The 20,411-nt window shown below is 36.1% G+C and overlaps 1 protein-coding gene across 1 annotated transcript; it reads left to right on the top strand.

The window, feature by feature from the left end:
- The first annotated feature begins 4,062 nt into the window (after positions 1–4,062).
- On the top strand, positions 4,063–14,692 carry LOC121412739. The gene is made up of 8 exons (XM_041605507.1): positions 4,063–4,387; positions 5,919–6,012; positions 7,816–7,993; positions 9,031–9,211; positions 9,968–10,132; positions 10,639–10,917; positions 12,404–12,571; positions 14,337–14,692. Exons 1-8 carry the CDS (start codon positions 4,127–4,129, stop codon positions 14,469–14,471), a joined length of 1,461 nt encoding a protein of 486 aa, XP_041461441.1. The 5' UTR covers positions 4,063–4,126; the 3' UTR covers positions 14,472–14,692.
- Positions 14,693–20,411: the final 5,719 nt, after the last annotated feature.

The following is a 20,411-nucleotide window of genomic DNA, read 5'->3' as shown; positions in this document are numbered from 1 at the left end:
TCTGTGATATGTTACAAAAATGAACCCAGAAAAAACTGCATTCGAAAATAATTATTTAGTGCTTCAAAAATTGAAATATAAAGTGACCAGAAACACCATCTTAATTTCATCCCATACACTTATGTGTACTATTTAGGCGTCTATAAGACGCCTATTTACAAAATCGGGGTTTGCCTTGTAGTCTTAGCTTTTCATTCTCAATAATGGTTATTTTTAGGGTTTATTAGTTCTAATACATGCACTTGTACACATGTTTCATCTTGGTTTGAGATTTTTTTTTAATCGGCTGCTCACAAAGTTAAACAATACCTTTAACTTGGACCATATGGTCTAACTCTGTGCTAAAATTATGGATTTTTTTGCTCACATTAACAGTTCTTATTTTTGATTATTTTGCTCTTTTATAACTCGTCATGATGAAGAAAGCTATCTTATTTATCCTTCCGAAACAGTTAAGAATGATTAGAGAGAAAAATAAGCTGATACATTTAAATAAATTTAGATAGATATATTTCTGACACTATTGGCTATCCATACCACATCTTTAAACCTGAGATTGATTAAACCCGACTTCAGAATGCGGAGCAATGATTTTCGAGAATTTATTATCACCTGGGTCTATTGGTGAAAGGCACACGAATCCAGTGGCGGATCTAAGGGGGGGGGCTGGTTACCCCCTCAACCCCCCATATTATGGACTGCCAATTACCTTTATGACCTTTATTCTTTTTTTTTGCTTGTGAAAATGATCTTCATTTGGTAATGAAACCATTTTTGGCATTTCATATTGATCGGTAATGAAATGACCTTCATTTGTAGGTTACCCCCCCCCCCCCCACATTATAATAAAGCTAGATCCGCCTTTGGAATCATGACTGGTCTAAGTGATATGTCATTTGTAATGCACTTGACTTGCTTTGATTTACTTTAATACAGTACAATATTAACGCTTTATCTATTGCCGTGAATCTCGATTTATGACAGCCTATTCATTCTCCATTTTCATCTCTCAAAATTTGTTTAATCTACTATAGTTAAAATATTGCAAGCTCGTGTATTATGTTTTGCTATACAATGTTAGCCATGGTGACATTTCTTTTTCAATAAATGAGGTGCAATAAAGTGTCAATTTGACTCCCAACTTTATGTCTTGTCGCTTGTGGAAAAAGTCGTACTTAGTGTTTTATTTAGTGTTAGCGAGCTATTGTCGCAGTTCCTTCTTTACTTTGCATTGTCTATTCAATGTTTCTCATCCACTTGTTCAGCCTTTAAGTTCTTCCATCACTTTTACATGTTCTCTTATGAAATACATAAGGAACAAGTTTGCTTTCGCAATATCTCTTTATGGAGATATTCAATTTAGATTACAAAGATGAAATCTGAAAAAAAAGGAAAATCTGAAGTGAAATTGAGTATTAAATTTGCAAATATTTTTTTTTCAGAATGAATTGGCATATTTTATTCATAATAAATAAAAAAAACAATTATTTTCAGAATTTGTTTTATACTGCCTTGTAGTTTATGTGGTAAAGAATGTGCGTAAAAATTTTCGGCGCGATCGCTCGAACGGCGGTCGAGATCAGAAGGGGGCCATCATGCCCCCCCCCCCCCCGTTCTCAATACATCTCAAATAGCCCAGTCCTTTTAGGCTTTTAGGCCGTGCAGATTTTCCATCGGAGCATCTGTCGTCGGAGAAAATTTAATGGAATCAATATCATTTCAGTCACAGTATGTTGGTATATTTAAATATACCAACATACCATGCATTCTGCAACTAAATCGATCCAAATCTTAGCACAGTCATTTCGGAGAAAGTGGTACCATTTGGGCACCATGCCACCAACCAACGACTTTCTTTTGTATTGTACATAAAACCGGGACGACACGACTGCGCAGGACCAGCGCTCAGTGCTCTTCCTACCATTGGAATATCAACCCTCATTTAGAGTGTTCAACTCAGGGGCCGGGGAATGGTCCCACTCTCCCCCTCCCCATTCCTACACATGCGCACACACCCACACATACACACAAACAAAATAAAGTAGGTTTATTAGAGAGCAAATATCATTGCCCTGGTGAGCGGGGGAGGTGCTGGCGGTGTTATTCTCCACAGGCAACACCCCTTGCTATTCTCATGATTCTCGTAGGTGTGAAAATATAGAGAAATATAACCAGAAAGGGAACCTTTTCTTAAAATTATTTAGTCCTTTTTGTGGGGGTGGCTTGCTCTACCATTACCATGCAAAAGATTTTGCGGTCAAATATGACCAAAGAATAAACAATTAATGCATCCAACACATCAATTTTTTGGTCATCGAATAAGAGAGCAGTCTGATCACACGAATTATTATTCTCCTCTTATATAAAATTATTGAGCTATTGATTATCTTCTTTCAAATTTGAATTGCTTTACTGGGACAAAGGCTTGCCGTGATTCGCCAATGTAAAAAAAAAAAAGAAAAAAGATCGAGAATGTGGTGTTTTTGATGGGTGCATTCGATCCGATGAGAACAACGGTTTCTACCCTGATAGTCCAGGATATAGGCCCCATAGAAAATTGACCAAACCTTGTTTTTCCATATATATAATTTTATGATTTTCATGGCTAATGTGCATATTTTGGCGGCGACATTATATTTTGCCTATTTGCGGAAAATGCTCAAGGTTACACGATTGCCATCTTACAGGTTTGTAATCAGCACCCTCGAATTGACAAGAAACCATTAAGAAATGTAGTATATATGAAAATACAAGGTTATGCCTCTTCTATCCTGGACTATGATACTTAAAGATCAAGTCAACCTAAGAAAAATGTTGATTTGAATCAATGGAGAAATATCAGACACGCAGAATGCTGAAAATTTCATCAAAATCGAATGTGAAATAAGAAAATTATGACATTTCAAAGTTTCGCTTATTTTTTAAAAAATAGTTATATGAACTAGCCAGTTACATCCAAATGAGAGTCGATGATGTCACTCACTCACTATTTTTTTGCTCTTTATTTTTTTGAATTATACAATATTTCAATTATTACGAATTTGATGACTAGGACCTCCTTGCCTGAAGCACAAATTGTTAAAATAATGGAATTCCATGTGTTCAGGGAGGAATGAAACTTCAATTCACATGACAATAACGAGAAAATAAAAATATTTCATATAATAAAATACAAAAGAAGTAGTGAGTGAGTGATGTCATCAGTTCCCTCATTTCCATACCGACCGAGATGTGCATATAACTGTTTTGTAAAATGAAGCTAAACTTTAAAATGTCATAAGTTTCTTATTTTACATCCGATTTTGATGAAATTTTCAGTGTTATGCTTGTTGAATTTTTCTCTTTTTATTCAAATCAAGTTTTTGTTGGGGTGGACTTGTCCTTTAAGCCCTTAAAATTTACATTCTGAGTCTTTAAGTGATGAATAACCATGTTAACATTTTTTATCGATAGAAAAAAAATGTACCCAGAACATCTGCCCCACAGTAGATTAGATTCGTGTATACTCATCAGTGGTGTACCAGGGTCTAAAGGGTTTGAAGGGGAATAATTATTGTGTTAACTGTTTTTGGTTAGTCATAATAGTGGACTACGTTAAAGACACCATTAAAATGTTCAATTTTAACAGCGAGTCAGGATATAATTTCATATTGAGGACACCTCTATAGTGTGGCCATTCATAGTGTAAGTTCACATAGATAATGAACAGTTTAAATTTTATATAAAAGAAGCAGAATAGTTTCTGAGGTCAGACTGCTCTCATATATAAAAATGAAATTGTAAGATGCATTTATGTAAAAAAAATCATACTCAAGATGTTCGAGAGTTGATCGCATAAGCTTTCGGCAATGAATTTCTTTCGCACTGTTTCTGCTTTTATTAAAACTCACTTATCGCCAGGGAGAACTTTCCTTTAAGGGTTTTTGATAACCTGTCCCCCGTGTTATCTAAAGTGATGTGTTATCTCTTTAATATTTTTAATCATTAATCATTATCTGGTTATGTGAGCTAGCTACGTGGATGTTATTCACATGCAGTGGTGTCATTACACTGAGAGACGGTGAAAGTTACAGACGCATTAATTTGATTTGGAATTCCTTTTTAAATACGTTTTTTGCCATACAAGATGACACCCTTCGGTGTAACCTATCTTCTAGTATTTGCCCCCTTCCTGATATCACTACAAAGCTCCGTGAAGGGGCAAACAGTGATCTTATTGGACCCCATCAAGTCCGGAGAAGAAGCTGGTTTAATCGTAGTTCCTGGAGCGGAGCTGAGGGGAGAGACGTATTGGAATCTGGCCGCTCGGATCCAGCAACGCTCACCCCTCAGACTACATGTTGCCCTCACCACCGACTATCGCGACGACACTCCAAATCCTGTCCAGGTTAGTCAGTGTTTTTACTACACTTTCCTTGTTTCTAGATGAGTGTTAATGGATGATAAAGGAAGTTTTCAAGTACATTGTAAAAAATGAAGTGCTAATTTAGCACTTACAGTGCTTGTTTAGTGACTGCACCACAAGTGCTGATTTTCTAGTTTAAAGTGGAATGAATCCTTTGGAACAAGTAGGCTTGTGTCGAAACAGAAAAATCCAAGAATAAGAACAAAGAAAGCTTGAGAAAAATCGGACAAATAATGAGAAAGTTATGAGCAATTGAGTATTGCAATCACTAATGCTATGGAGATCCTCCCATTGGCATCTGTGATAAAAGAGGCTGTTTAAGGGAATTATGCTAAAGTAATGGGGAGAGTTGTTGACAAGTGACATCACACATCTTTGTTGCATTGCCAATGTGAGGATCTCCATAGCATTACTGATCGCAATATTCAAATGATCAGAGCTTTCTCATTATTTGTCTGATTTTTCTTCAACTTTCGTTGATCTGTTCCTGTGATTTTTCTTTTTTTTCAAACAAGCTATCTTTAGCTCTAAAGTTTTCATTTTCCTTTAAATTTGTACTAGAAAATCAGCACTCGTAGTGCAGTCACTATGCAAGCACTGTAAGTGCTTAATTAGCACTTCTTTTTTACAGTGTAGTGTTGGAATGTTAACATTTGCATGATTAGCGAGTTTTCTCAACCACTACGCAGACGTTTTCTGGTACGTAGATAATCTATTGTCAAAACCCTTTATGACAAAGGAAGCCTTTGTCGAAAATCGGTGAATCAAAATAGCGGTGTCGTCTGTGACCCAAAACAATGACGTATTTGCAATTTCAAATTTTACGACGATCTGCTATACCGGTTCACTTAAATATTTGGCAAAGGCCTCTCAGCTGTTTATTGTGATTTGAAGGGAAGTTTCAATAATTGTCTGTGTTGTAGGATCCGTTCCCGATGCAATTTCCTAGACTAGCTATTATCGATTTTGCTATTCTTAGATCGTCATCACTGATAATGAAGAGAACAATAATTAGGATGGTGATGATGATGATGGTGGTGGTGGTGGTGGCGGTGATAATGATGAACATAATGATGAAGAACATGATGATCATGATCACCGAGCCGATATATCCTATTGCTGTTGGCGAAACTTAATATGTTATTTTCTTTGCAAAATACGATTAATTATACTTGATTATAAAGCTTACTTTGACAGACGTCTCTTAAGCGCTCCACAGTAATGCAGCATAATTACCCTGTCTTTAACAGAGCAAATTCCTACCAGATAGGCCTCTCCAATCACCTCACCTGGGTTGAGTGCAGCAAATTGGGGTTAAATTTCTTGCAGAAGGGAAACACACCATGAACTAGAATCGAATCCACGTCCCTCCGATTGAAAGACTAAAGCCATAACCAAAGCCACGACCAGAACGCCCCACCTGCATTAAACACTGCATAGTAAGGATCTTCCTTGTCCGAACTCCTTTCCTTCCTTTGTCAATTCGTAATTATAGTCCCTTTTCCCCCTCCAGGTTGGGAATGCCGTTGAGCTTGCAATCGAAACACTCCGTAGTAACAATCTACCAGATCATGCTCCCATCTACGTGGCTGGACATTCACTTGGAGGTATGTAGTACAATTACTGGGCATCGTTTCATCAACATATTTATCCGACAAGTTGTCAGATCTGACAACTTTCTTAATTTTGATTGGCTCAGTATCTATTTTACTATGGTAACTATCGGATAAAAAAGGCTCATTGGATTAAGCATCGGGCAAGCTCTTCCATTAATTTCTCTCCTGAAGTTGCTGCTTCTGCTGCTGTGCTGCGACTATTGCTTTTATTCTACTACTGCTACTGCTACTGCTACAGTTCTAATACTACCATGACTGCTTCTATTACTACTTCTACTACTGCTACTACAACTATACTACTACTACTACTACTACTACCACTACCACTACTACTACTACTACCACTACCATACCACTACTATACTACAGTGCATATATTAAAAAACGGGACAGTTTTGAAAAGACTATAAAAAATTGTTTTAAATTATGATATCTATATTTTGATGTTAATAGAAGCTCTGAAATCTTATCTTTGAAATACAATTTAAGAAATAAATATTGTTTATGCTTGAGCGAACACGGGACGTTTTTGTCGGGGGTTCAAAAAGAGGCTTGCGCCAGAATGGCAGAATGTGAGACTTCTTGCTAATCAGCAGACTTCTTTGTAACTTTAGAACTATCTGTGTCATAATTTTCGAATTATGCTGTCAATTTTTATTTACAAATGTATTCATGTACTTGACTATTTTTTTTTTAAATTAAACTTCTTTAACCTTTAAATTGTCCTTCATAAGTAAGAAAAGAAGACTTTTTGTCAACCCAAGCAAGAAGATTTGCAATATTGATTGAGAAAACTTGTGATTATGTTATTGTACCTTCAAAAGACATGAATCCATTTTCAAGGGATTATTAATTCCTTGACCAAGTTTAATTATACGCTTGACAGGAGAAACAGGAAGGGATTCATGTTTTTTCAAATGCAGTGGTGTATTGAGTTAAATTTGAAAGAGCTAGATTTGGCAGATCGGTTAAAATGTATCAAAAACTTGTGAGCGAGCGAAGCGAACAGGCAAATATTCCCACTTTTTTATTACAATATTAAATTCTGTGATAGATTTTGACATAATATTCAGAAAATAATATTATATCTTACTTTCTATCTTTCCTTGTATTTCCTTTCCACTTTTTTTCTTGGTCATGATTTCTTTTAATTGAGGGGGAGGGCATCCCGAGCCCCTGCCCACCTGTATGTCACTGTTCAAAAGGCACCATAACCTTTGTAGCACACAATGAAAGGGTTTGAAAAAAAATACACGCTCTCCCATACTTCAAAAGAGAACATTTTCAAAATAAACAACAACAGAACAATTAAAAAAAATGAAAATGAGTTTTGACCGCATAATTTGAAAATTATGGCAAAGATAATGAAACGCTTAAGAGGAAGTCTGCTGATTAGCAAGTAGCAAGAATTCCGATCATCATATTTATCATTTTATGCCATTTTGGCGCAAGCCTCCTTTTTTACCCCTGACAAAAACATTCCGTGTTCGCTCAAGCATGAACAGAACTATTTTTAATGGCATTTGGAAGATCACACTTCAGAGAACATGTGAACACCAAAATATAGACATCATAATTTGAAACAAAAAAAATATAGACTTTCAAATCTGTCCCGCTTTTTGATACGCGCTGTACTCCTACTACTACTACTACGAACACAACTACTACTAGTAATTTTAATTCAATTTCTACCTATACTACTGCTGGTACTGTGATTACTTCTTCTTCTTCTCCTTCTTCTACTACTGCTACTTCAAACAAAAATATATTCGTCATATTTTCCCACTTTTTCAGGCACCTTCTTGCAAACATGGGTAAATAAGAACCCGACCCTAGTGGCTGGTATGATGCTCTGGGGGTCCTATCTGACCGGGGCCACGGAAAACCTTGCTGCCTTCCCCACCCCCGTGATGCACCTGAGTGGGGACCTGGACGGACAAGTCAGAATCACCAGGAATGCTAAAACTTTTAGGTAGACCCTATTCAGTGATAATTTATCGCTACTAAATCAAATAAAAAAATAGCTGCATCTTCTCTTTGGAATAATGTAACATTAAACATAAAAAATATATATGTTTTATTTTTACAAACTTACAAATCTATTCTGAAGTCTTGTCTTTGCTAACAGAATCAGTTTTTGGAACCAAGATGACATTCATCCAAACTTTGTTTTTTTTTTCATTTTCTTGTGCGCTTCTGAATAGAATATTTTCCGATAGATGGTGCCATGTAAATACATATTTTCCATTATTAATATTATTATGATTATAGACAAACAAAATGCGTTTAATTATTTTTGTTTCTTTAAAAACACTAGGAATTCTATCAACTCCAAAACATGTATATATTTGGTTTAAGCATTTAATGTTTATTATTTTCTTATTTGCTTTGTTTTTTTCCGTGTTTGTTGTTTTATCAGTCATTTACTTTTCGGGGTAGCATGAGGTTTACTATTACAAGTATTATTATTATTGTTATTATTATCATTATTATTATTGTTATCTTTTTATTATTATTTTTCTTATTAATATTATAATTATTATTATTGATATGATTTTGATTATTATTATTCTAATTATTATCTTAATCTTTATAATTATCATTATTATCATTATTACTATTGCTATTAGTCTAGTCTGCTAGAATGCAGGCACGGACCATGTTTGCGCATTTCGCATACTGCACAATGAGATTAAATTCACTCAATGCACTGTGTCTGAGACTGAGAGTAGCTTGAGAGTTCGGAGTCTAGACAGTCTTCACTCTATTATTGTTTAATTTGTTAAAGTGTCAAATTTCGGTCTGTAATTTGAAACTAACTAACTGTAGGCCAATCGGTATCTTTATGTGTATTTATCTTTATTAGCGTCGCTCTCTCTCTGTACGATATCCATTTTCTGTGAGTGTTCCTGAGCATGATCATCTATCATCACTATCATTTATATCTTATCTCTCAATTGTAAATTTGTATACGCTATCATTTTCTGTGTATTGTGTGTATGAATATAGGGAGCTTCAACATATTATGTTGACGACTGGTCCCTCGGAGTTGATTGCAACTAAACCCGTTGTGCTCGTAGAGGGCGTCAACCATTTTCAGTTCTCGTCAGGAGAGAAGCCCCCTCTCGTCGAGAAAGAGGATCTGCCAGCGGACGTCACAGCTGATGAAGCTTACGATCTTCTTGCCGAGGTAAAAAAAACCCTCTCTCTCACCTCTCTATTTCTTTCACTCTCTATATCTAGGGACACCCCCCCCCCCCCCCCGAAGGGGGGGGGGGATTTCCTGAAACCACGTTTTATCACAATTTTGTAATAATCACAAGCAATCACCTGACTTTTTTTCAGTCTGAATAAACTAATTTATTATAATTTGCATAATTAGTATTAATTTATTGCAATGATTTCATTTACAATTCGTTATTTTGGGGTTCTCGTCAATATGTTTGGCCTCTCTTTTGTTCTCTCTCTTTCTCCTATTGTTTTCCTTAAATAGATCTCATTTACCAGATGACCATCATCATTTTCTTGTTTAACTTAAAAACATCGTCTAAGGACGTTTAGTCATACTTACTGTGATTAGATATACATTTATTGCTATTATACAATCTCTACATGTATATGCATGTATTGCAACATCACTGTATCCTTCAATATGCCAGATGCTTTGATATCTTTTTTTAATGTCATTGTTTGAATAGAACTGATGTTCGCTAATCAGTATACGAAAAACTAACTTAAAGCAGGTATGAGAAATATTTCATTTTCACTTTAATTTTGCCTTTTCCATTTTCCTCCTTTTTCCTGTCGAATGTTCCTTGTTTATGATTATCGTTTTATCTTGTTATAGTTCTTGAACCATTAGTTCTCACAAGGTTACTGTTTTCTGCCTTCTACACTAGTTGTAATCAGCAATTCTTTCCCTCACTCTTTAATTGTTATCTTGAAGCCCATTGACTCATTTATGAAATACAATATGGGTTTCGAATCAAGCACGTCTTACGAAAACCTGAACTCACACTACGCAGCAACAGCAGCTAAAATAGCGCCCCTTACGATCGTGAAGGACCTAGAATGGAACGGTGCCTCGTCTCAATGGCTTATATCTGCCCAGGTAAATTAACCTGTTGATTAATGAATTATGCAATTTCAATAGACTTTGTGCAGTGACCATCTGGTTCTATATATATAGTAGGTAATGGGTTAAATCTTTTTTTCTTTGCCATAGCAGTCCATAAATCAAGAATCCGTACTGTACAATTTGATCGAATAAATCCGATCTTTATCCGATCAATGGAGGTGCCGTGGCCAAGTGGTCTAAGGCCCCTGATTATACAAAGAAAGTCCGGGGTTCGATCCCTCAGTGGCCGCTGCACATATGCCCGTGAGCAGGCCATCGACAATGCTTTTTTATCCTGCATTATATAAAATAAATGGAATGATGTATGCATTCTCGGTAACTAGGTGTTCACTAGTTTAAAAAAAAATCAACAAGTATAATAAGACTTAAACATTTGGAAACAGTTGAAAAGAGATGATACTCAAGTACAAAAATGCACGTCAATGACCGTTATCAACGCTGGCTTTAAAATGATTTGTTATCATTTAAATTTTATACAGGAAATGGTTGCCGGTTTCGAAAACGGTCAAGCTCCGGTCGACATCATCAACGTCGGATACGAAGACAAAACCGAGTTCGATAATTCGAAACCATCTGTGCAGGCCGACTTGATCCAAACCACAGCTATGGTGACATTCCCAAGGAACATGGCCGACCTGTCTGGCATCAAGGAATCCGCCAACGAAATAGCGGGTAAAATGAAAAGCCAGGATGCAATAAATGACGTCATCCCAATGGCGGTCTATGCCCTACCGGCGGATTGCAAGGAGATTAATCAGGTATATCTTCCGATATGAATAATGCAAAGCTTACCGATATGTATTTTTGACTTTGAATTTATTTTTAGCACTCTTGTTTCCATATACAATTCGTAACAAAGAGTAATTATGATTAAATTCATACTAACACATACATTACAAACAAATGATAATTAGATTACAATATAAAGTTGAAGAAGTAAACATGTCTACAAAAGTAACGAAGTATTGAATTACTATGTACAATAAGTTGGAAAATTTAAGGTTTTTAGTATACAAAAAAGTAAAGGGGTGAAACCTAAATTAAAAGCAGGGCTTGTATTACTTATGTCACTGAAATACGAATGGTACAATGATAATTTCATTATTCTTCATGAAATACAAATCAACAACAACCAAACAACTAATTAATTAGATAATTACAAGGTAATAAGGGGGATAGGTACTTCTCGACATGCTTGACATATACCCTACTAAATTCGATTGATTTATAATAATCATCCCGTGTCGTTGCGAAATTGAACCTCGGGTAAAGTGAAAAAAAGCTGGCGAAAATGTGATGCAATTTTGTCCCCTCCCACCAATGGTCCGTCTCCTGAAAAGACATTGAAGTTTAGACAGTTTTTTTCAAATTACATATTTCATTTTCTTGAATTTATGTGTTTTTATGATAAAAATGTAACTGGCACATACGCAGGGGAGGGGGGGGGGGTGCAGTGATTCAAACACACCTCAGATTTTCCCCCTTTTTTAAGCCTGTCAATTTTCATGTAAATCGACCCCCCCCCCCCCCCTTCCTTTCAAAAGTCCTGTGTACGCTACTGAAATGTACAATGTATTATATTAAAAGATAAATGCCAGTTGTGGTAATAACTTATTAAATGAATTGCACAAAGCACAAAGTGCAATTGAATTAACACTCAAGTGTCTGATAGTATGTATTAATAAGAATATTATGTACCAAACGATTCTGGAAGAAATTGTTCAATTGCTGAGGAATTAGCATTCCATGTCGGCTTTTTCCCAAGAAATAATAATACTCTGCCCCACATGGGCCTATCCGTGATAAGTTCAGAGTGACAGTTTTTCAGCTTTATGGATTTCATGATATTTCATGATAATTAGCATTCCATGTCGGTTTTTTTCCCCAGCAATAATAATACTCTGCCCCACAGGGGCCTATCCGTGATAAGTTCAGAGTGACAGTTTTTCAGCTTTATGGATTTCATGATATCACGCATCTGTAACTACAACTGTACCAGATCATAGTTATACAATGATATAATGACAGTAAACCTTGGTTTTACACATTGCTGAAGAGGTCGAATGAGCTTCGATTTGATCATTGCAAACATGCGAAAGGAATTTGATGCTTTCCGAAGTCATAATCAACTAGCGCCCCCACGTGAAATTGATTAACTTTTAATTGTGCGTCCTTTATTGATGCATTATATATAATTATTGTTCGTATACTACTAGTTTGAGAATTTCTTTCTATTTCATTCAGGCGGCATTCGAATATGCCCTCAACATTGCACCGGATGTTGTGAGAAATCGCTATAACACACGCGGGTACGCAATGGAGTTCGCGGCGGACACCCCGTTCTCATCGCTCCAAGACTGGGAAACATATGGTGCACTTGAATTTACTACCTTGCTCGATGGTAAACTTGAGGTAAGAAACACGACTCTTCCTGTCCTTTACTTTTAAAATTTTCACCAACTGTGATTAAAACCGTTGCAGACCCCCCCCCCCTCCTCGTAGACAAAAATGTAACAATGCCTGCAAACATACAATACAAAGATGTGTGCAAACATGACCCCCCCCCCCCCCACCTCTTCCTGGCATGAAGGTTTGGTAGGGGTGGAATTAGAGTGATGACCTACTTGGGGTTTTTGATAGACCGAAAATCTAAGAAGGAAAAGCGCCCTCTGGAACACCATCATGTATTCAATCAGAAATCCTAAATTCGAGATCCGCCACTGGAACAAAACACAAATATTAAGATTTCTACCAGTACAATTGGTTAAAATAAAATTTTAAAAATCAAGAACATGCATAATTATGGAGGTAAACCTTAGCAAATAATAATTTATTTTTCCTTTTTCATGTTTTCTTAATACACCCCCTCTCTCAAACAGCATCAGCTTCTTTATTTGCCTTCACCCTTTAGGCAATTAGCTTCCATTCCATATATACAGGTTTTTTTTTTTCTACTATATAGTCTGCTTTTTTCCCCCCACACCCAGTGGATCACTATATTAGTTTTATCTACCATATGTATATACATTTATATATTTATTCACATAGATTCCTTTCTGGATATATTTACATACTTTTATACTTACAGATTTATTTTTACACTTACTTTCTTCTCTTAGTTTGTTTTTTGCTCTTTCATACATACTTATGTCTTTTGCACCTGTTCAGTTGTTCCCCATTTTTTCCCTTTTTCCTCACTCTTTTGCACCAGTTTATTATGCCTTTCTTTGTTACCTGTTTGACCCACCTCTCACTAATTCTCTTGTTATTCATCTCTTCCTCATACCCTCTATCACTGTTTTGTTCCAGATCCTGTTTGAAGTTGCCTGCCCCTATCTTAATCCCTCTTGGCTTGAGGTCTTTCTTTGGCCTTACTCACACCTACTTCCCTTTGTGTCTGCCTGCTCCTTTTCTTTCTTCCCCTTCATTAACCTGATTGGTCATCTCTTCTCACTAATGCCCCTTTTGTCTCCTTGTTTCTAGTGTTGCTGTTGGATGTTTGTGGTGTATATCATGGTTGTTCCACTTATATGTTTGTCATTTTGCCTCCGACGAAGATTCTGCTAGGATCGAAAGCTTAGGCCCCTTTTGACTCTCTAATTTACTCCATTGGCTCTTTTTTTTTAGATAAGCAGTTTTCAGCAGCTTCTTTTTGCCAAATAATAATTGATGACACTTTTTTACAAATCAAAGGGAACTTTTTACAATGTCAGTTAACAGGTTAAGTTCATTTGGAGAACATTCACCCCCCATGATGTTCATAACCACCCAAATTGTTAATGTCTCAACCCCCAAACATCCACGGAAGGGAGTCAAGATAAAAATGTGGTACAATAGGGGAATCAGCCCCCCCCCCCGCATAAAAGCATAAAAATGATAATCAAATAAATGAACGACGAAATACGTAAGATCAACAAGAAATGAATTAATTAATTAATAAAATAAAATAATGAATATTTTTGTCATTAGAAAAATTAATGAAGTATTGTAACGTGATCTGCCCTTAACTGCCACTAATAAACAATTTCTTTCTCCCTCCACCCTCCACTTGCCCCCCCCCTTCCCCTCCCTCCTTTCACATTTCAAAAATTTCGATGACGTGGTTGATTTAAATATATAATCATTACATGATTTCACAGGTATGTCGAGTTTAAGAATCTCTCATTTTTTTATGCAGGTTAAGTCGGGATCCTTCTCTACAAGCAACGATGATCCCACCGATCCACTCGCTGGAGTGCAGTACTGCACGCTTATGTCTCCCCACAGGGCGATGGAGTGGATATACGTAGACTCACTCCGATTAATTCACTAGATGTCGAACCCCTAAATATCACCGCTTCAATTCAATCCTGATTGGTTGATAAAATTAATCGTCGTATAAATCCTAGTCATTTCAAATTCCAGTTGCAAACAACAAGTAATAGATCAGTCTTAACTTAAAGAGTTACTCCAGGCTGGAAACAATATGAATTAAATGGATAAAAGATAAAGTCAGACAAATCAAACACTGAAAATTTCTTCAAAATCGAACAGGGAATTTCAAAGTTGTGACATGCACGTTTGTTAAGGCCCTAAACCGCAAATTGCACCTAAACCGCAAATCGCCGCCTAAGCTTGTAGAAAAAAGTATTTTTGAAACGAAGGACCTTGGATGAGTGTTTTCACTCCCCTGGTAATATTTAGTATTAAAGTTTGAAAATTTTTGAAAATAAGCTACTATTACTACTACTACTACCACTACAACTACTACTACTCCTACTCCTATACTACTACTACTACTACTACTACTACTACTCTTACTGCTACTACTACTACTCTTACTGCTACTACTACTACTCTTACTGCTACTACTACTTCTACTACTCCTACTACTACTACTACTACTACTACTACTCCTACTCCTACTCCTACTACTACTACTACTACTACTACTACTACTACTACTACTCCTACTCCTACTACTACTCCTACTACTACTACTACTACTACTACTACTACTACTACTACTACTACTACTACTACTCTTACTGCTACTACTACTACTGCTACTCCTACTACTACTACTACTACTACTACTACTACTACTACTACTACTACTACTACTACTACTACTCCTACTCCTACTACTACTCCTACTACTACTACTACTACTAAAACTACTACTACTACTACTACTCTTACTGCTACTACTACTACTACTATACTACTACTACTAAAACTACTACTACTACTACTCTTACTGCTACTACTACTTCTACTACTGCTACTCCTACTATTTATTTAAATATTTTACCAGGGTGCTCATTCAACATAAAGTTGGTCTCCCATGGGGCCCTAAAAGGCTATCATTATTGTTCTTCTTGTTTGTTGGTTTTGGACTCTTGGTTATGGTGGGAGTTGGGCAACTTGGGCTGTACATAGTGCCGTTTTTTGTGTTTTTTTGGGGTGTTTTTTTTTGTGTATCCCTAATTCTCCCCTAGTATAATCTAACGCCTGTAGGTTTAAGCAAAGGAAAAGGAAAAGGGAAGAAATGAAAGGCGGAAAATAAAGAAAGAATCGCTATAAATATTTTTTTGAATATTTATTATAATCTTTTTAAAACTTTAATACAAAATGTTACGAGGGTAATGAAGCCATGTACTCATATTATTATAGTCATAATCAGTACGAAATAGTAGTAGTAGTAGTAGTAGTAGGAGTAGCAGTAGTAGAAGTAGTAGTAGCAGTAAGAGTAGTAGTAGTAGTTTTAGTAGTAGTAGGAGTAGCAGTAGTAGAAGTAGTAGTAGGAGTAGGAGTAGTAGTAGTAGTAGTAGTAGTAGTGGTAGTAGTAGTAGTAATAGTAGCTTATTTTCAAAATTTTTCAAACTTTAATACTAAATGTTAGTATAGTAGAAGTAGTAGTAGCAGTAAGAGTAAGAGTAGTAGTAGTAGTTTTAGTAGTAGTAGTAGTAGCAGTAGTAGAAATAGTAGTAGCAGTAAGAGTAGTAGTAGTAGTTTTAGTAGTAGTAGTAGTAGTAGTAGGAGTAGGAGTAGGAGTAGTAGTAGTAGTAGTAGTAGTAGTAGTAGTAGTAGTAGTAGTAGTAGTAGTAGTAGGAGTAGCAGTAGTAGAAGTAGTAGTAGCAGTAAGAGTAGTAGTAGTAGTAGTAGTAGGAGTAGCAGTAGTAGAAGTAGTAGTAGCAGTAAGAGTAGTAGTAGTAGCAGTAAGAGTAGTAGTAGTAGTAGTTTTAGTAGTAGTAGTAGTAGTAGCTTATTTTCAAAAATTTTCAAACTTTGATATTAAATGTTACCAGGGAGTGAAACCACTCATCCAAGGTCCTTTGTTTCAAAAATACTTTTTTTCTACAAGCTTAGGCGGCGATTTGCGGTTTAGGGCCTTAACACACGTTTCCATGAATCTGCAACAAGTAAGCTTATGATGTCATATCTTCACTTATTCTTAAAGTTGGGGTATGTCGTCATCAGCATGGCCATGCGAGGCAGGGGTGCAGGGGGTGCTTCAGCACCCCCCCCCCCCCAAATTGCCATGGAGTTGCTCCGTGTATTAGTCCACATACCCATTTATTCTGGAAGATGTTTGATCTTTAGAATTTATGATTAAAAAATCTTGTTATACTACAAAAGTTATTTTTTATTAGATTTTTATTTAATTTTTAGCGTTCTAATCTGCAGATTTTACTATATTTATTCTAATAAAATCTTGTTTTTAATTCAAATAAATTTTTAATCCTTGTCATAGATTTTTTCTTTCTTTCTTCCTTTTTTTCTTTTTTTGTGGGGGGTGCAATGGTGGGGGCTTATTTTATAGCGCCGCGTGCATTTGATTTTATTTTCCATATAATATAACTTCTTTATTGCATTTCATTGTGTTTTTATCAATATTATCCCCATCTTTTAATAACTAATTTTTTTTTAGAAATGTATAAATGTTTACGAATGAAGTATCAGTCAGAAAATACCACTCTCTTATTCATTAAATTCTTAGAGATCGAGATCACTCCGACAGCAGTTCAATCTGAACAAAAAACAGAGCAATTTGAAACAAGACGTTATCGAAATCGCATATAAAATAGGAATTTATGGCTTTACTTTTCAGATAAGTTTAAATCACGGCACAATTATATATCATAAAAAATTAGAAAATCACCTTTTCGTTGGGCGGGGGCATTATTGAAAAAAGTCCAATATTTTATCATCATCAAGTTTGGATGCTAGACAAGCTGTTGTTAAAATCATAATTAGTTGTAATAATATCGATTCCACTTTTTGTTTAGATGTGTTTCCCTTGCAGCTGATAAAGGGCCATTGAGTGATTAACGTAACTGTTTTCCTATTTATTTACCGTCGTCCTAATACTTATTTAACGTCAATTTCGATGAAGGTTTTTTTTTTCTTTTACTTTACCTCTGTTTTATTCAATTTATACAAATCAAGTTATTATTGGGATGGACTTGGTCTAGACGGTGTTGTCTTGTCAACCACTATGGTGGTATGTCCACAGGCGCCGATCCGAAAGCGATTTTTCTTTTCCATCAGTATTTAAGTACCCGACGCGAGAGGGCAGTATCCCGTAGCAGTAACTTTTACGTGAATATGTCTATCGGAATGACGATTATTAAGTGAGACATAACCGTCAGTCACCGCTCAAATATCAAGAAGAGGTTATTCGAAGTATTCGACATAAATTGGTTAATTCTGACGCGCGCAGAAGACATATCACGTGATCCCCCCCCCCCCTCCTGCCCTCGAAATCGTCGACACTGGGATTGCCTGCTCCACGCTCTCAGTCAGGTCACGCATGCGTAATCTCAAACATCCCATCCAGATTTAAACCGTCGCCAAGAAGTGCAAATCATGGAAATGGCAAGTGAAGTAAAGGATGGGTCATGGACCATGCAATAGAAAGCAAAGTTCGCCTGATATTTCCACCTGAGATTCCGAGTCAGATAATGATCTTCAGTAAATATGCAGGTGCTCGCATGAGGTCAATTATAAGGTTAAACGGTCTCAGCGGGCAAAATAATATTGACTGGCAGCAAGTCCCAGGCTTATACAAACAATAGGATAAACTTACGTCTGGTCGGGTGTAATCATGCACAGATTTCATCCTTATTCTTTTATTGTTTACGGCCAGCGATTTTTTTTTATTGGTATTGTGAGAGTGTGAAACAAACTCCCCCCCCCCCCCCCCATTGAGGGAAATCAAATAGTAATGAAAATGATCAGAACAATGATGATACCATAGAGCTATTAAGCTCTATGATGATACTGAATAGATTAGTAATGATATGAAATCAAACGAAGATAAAGAAAATGTGAAATATGTGTAGTCTACGACTTTTTGCGAAAATTATCCGTATAGTCAAGACCTCTTTGCATAAGACAGCTTCAGAACTGCCGCACAAGTGACTATCTTGGGAAAAAAGGAATATGAGCATACGCAAGTCTTTGAGTTGAAGTTCTGCGCAGGCGCGCATTACGATATTGCTTGGCAAACAAGCTTGACAAAGAGATTGCAACTGACAATTCGTAAATCTGAATCTTCATTTTGGGGGAAAAGGCCTATAAACAAAGTTTATCAGGAAAATAAAGCAATACGATTGTGTTATTAGTATACAATCGTGTGAACGCCGCGGTGGTTCACATATATCGTGGATTCATCTGGTTCATAGCTCGATAGGGATCCAAAAATAATGCTGCCGTCGCTATCTGAAATTCGGTTTACCTCTCCCGCGCGCGGAGTTGTGCTTCCACAGAGGCTGATTTACACCGGATGAACAATTGCAAATATGTCGTCCAGCAGGGGCCGATCCAGGATTTTCAAAAAGGGGGGGGGGGAATTTTCGGAGGAAAATTTTGACAAGCCCCCAAAAAGGTTTTCAATCACCAATTAATGATATTTCGTACCCCAAAAAAATTGACAAGCAAAAAAAGGTTTTCAACCACATTAATGATGTTTCGTACCCCCTTCCCCCCCAAAAAAAAAATCAACCAAAAATTAAGGATATTTCAGAAGAAAGAAATTGACAAGAAACAAAAAAAATAAATAAGAAGGTCTTCAATTTCAAAAGAGGGCATTGCGAGACAAATGAATACCCTCTAGCGATTATTTCAATCCGCAATAATGAACCTATTTAGTATTAGGGCATTTTTACATTACAAATTTTGATTTTGCTTCTCAAGGGGATCCGCGCCTGTTGTCCAGAGTCACGAGGCGACTCTGCTGCCCCCGTCAACCAACTTATGACATTTTCAACTTTCGCTAATTAAAAAAAAGAAAGTTACATGCATGCAAACTCAGTTATATACAAATGAGAGAGTCGATGATGTTCCTCACTATTTCTTATGTTTTCATTGTTTGAATTATACAATATTTAATTTTTTATCAGATTTGACAATAAGGTCCTTCTTGTTTGAACCACAATATAGGCCTGCACATGTCCAGGGAGAAATAAAACTTCGTTTCAGGTTTCAGGTTAAGAATTGTATTATCATTAGAGACTTTCAAATCTGACAGTTTTCATTATTTGCACTTTGACACTCATCCAAACTCTCTTTTTCTTGTGCGCCTCGGAATATAATATTTTAGATAGATAGCGCCATACAAATACCTGTTATTATTGTTATGTTTTAGAAAATGAAATTATAGCACTAAACATTATAAACCAAACTAAGTTAAACTTGAAAGACACAAACAAACATTGTATTGATGTGTCCATAGAAGTAATTCTGTGTCTGTGAAATTTATATCAACATTTCGTTTGTGTTCAATGATTCCTCTGGCAATGATGGATTTTGTCAATAATTTCTATCATATTGATATATATCTATTACCTTTATCATTTATCATTCCTTGATTGTTTTAGTTGTTGTATTTGTATCATTGCTCAGTTTTTACACGATTTCAACGGAGACTTTTTTTCCCCAGACAATTTTTTTTTACAATATTGTAATACAACAGTCATTACAATCATCGATACAAGAAATCACATTACACAATTATGATAAACATGAAGTAAAATTAATTCTAGATTTTATTATTTCCGATGCGGAAACGCGTGCCATGTAATCTAATAACGTTGGTCAAATCTCGAGGGGACTGATTTTATAGGGTTAATAGACTTGTTTCCACCCTTTAATGGAAATACAGCATCAGTCGTTGTCCTACATTAACATGATGACATGATTTCCACTTCATAGAAGCAGGGAGCCCTAAGGATATAACAGACACAAGAGGGTTTAATGAGGAATGACC

This window comes from Lytechinus variegatus, chromosome 4 (assembly GCF_018143015.1).
Source record: "Lytechinus variegatus isolate NC3 chromosome 4, Lvar_3.0, whole genome shotgun sequence".
Classification (NCBI taxonomy): domain Eukaryota; kingdom Metazoa; phylum Echinodermata; class Echinoidea; order Temnopleuroida; family Toxopneustidae; genus Lytechinus; species Lytechinus variegatus.
This window is presented reverse-complemented; position numbering and strand designations above follow the sequence as displayed.

Excerpts from the sequence above, each read along its gene's own strand:
- LOC121412739 (XM_041605507.1), top strand. The coding sequence starts at position 4,127 with ATGACACCCTTCGGTGTAACCTATCTTCTAGTATTTGCCCCCTTCCTG. Across the intron at positions 6,013-7,815 it reads GGCTGGACATTCACTTGGAG|GCACCTTCTTGCAAACATGG; the intron begins GTATGTAGTACA and ends CCACTTTTTCAG. Across the intron at positions 10,133-10,638 it reads AATGGCTTATATCTGCCCAG|GAAATGGTTGCCGGTTTCGA; the intron begins GTAAATTAACCT and ends AATTTTATACAG.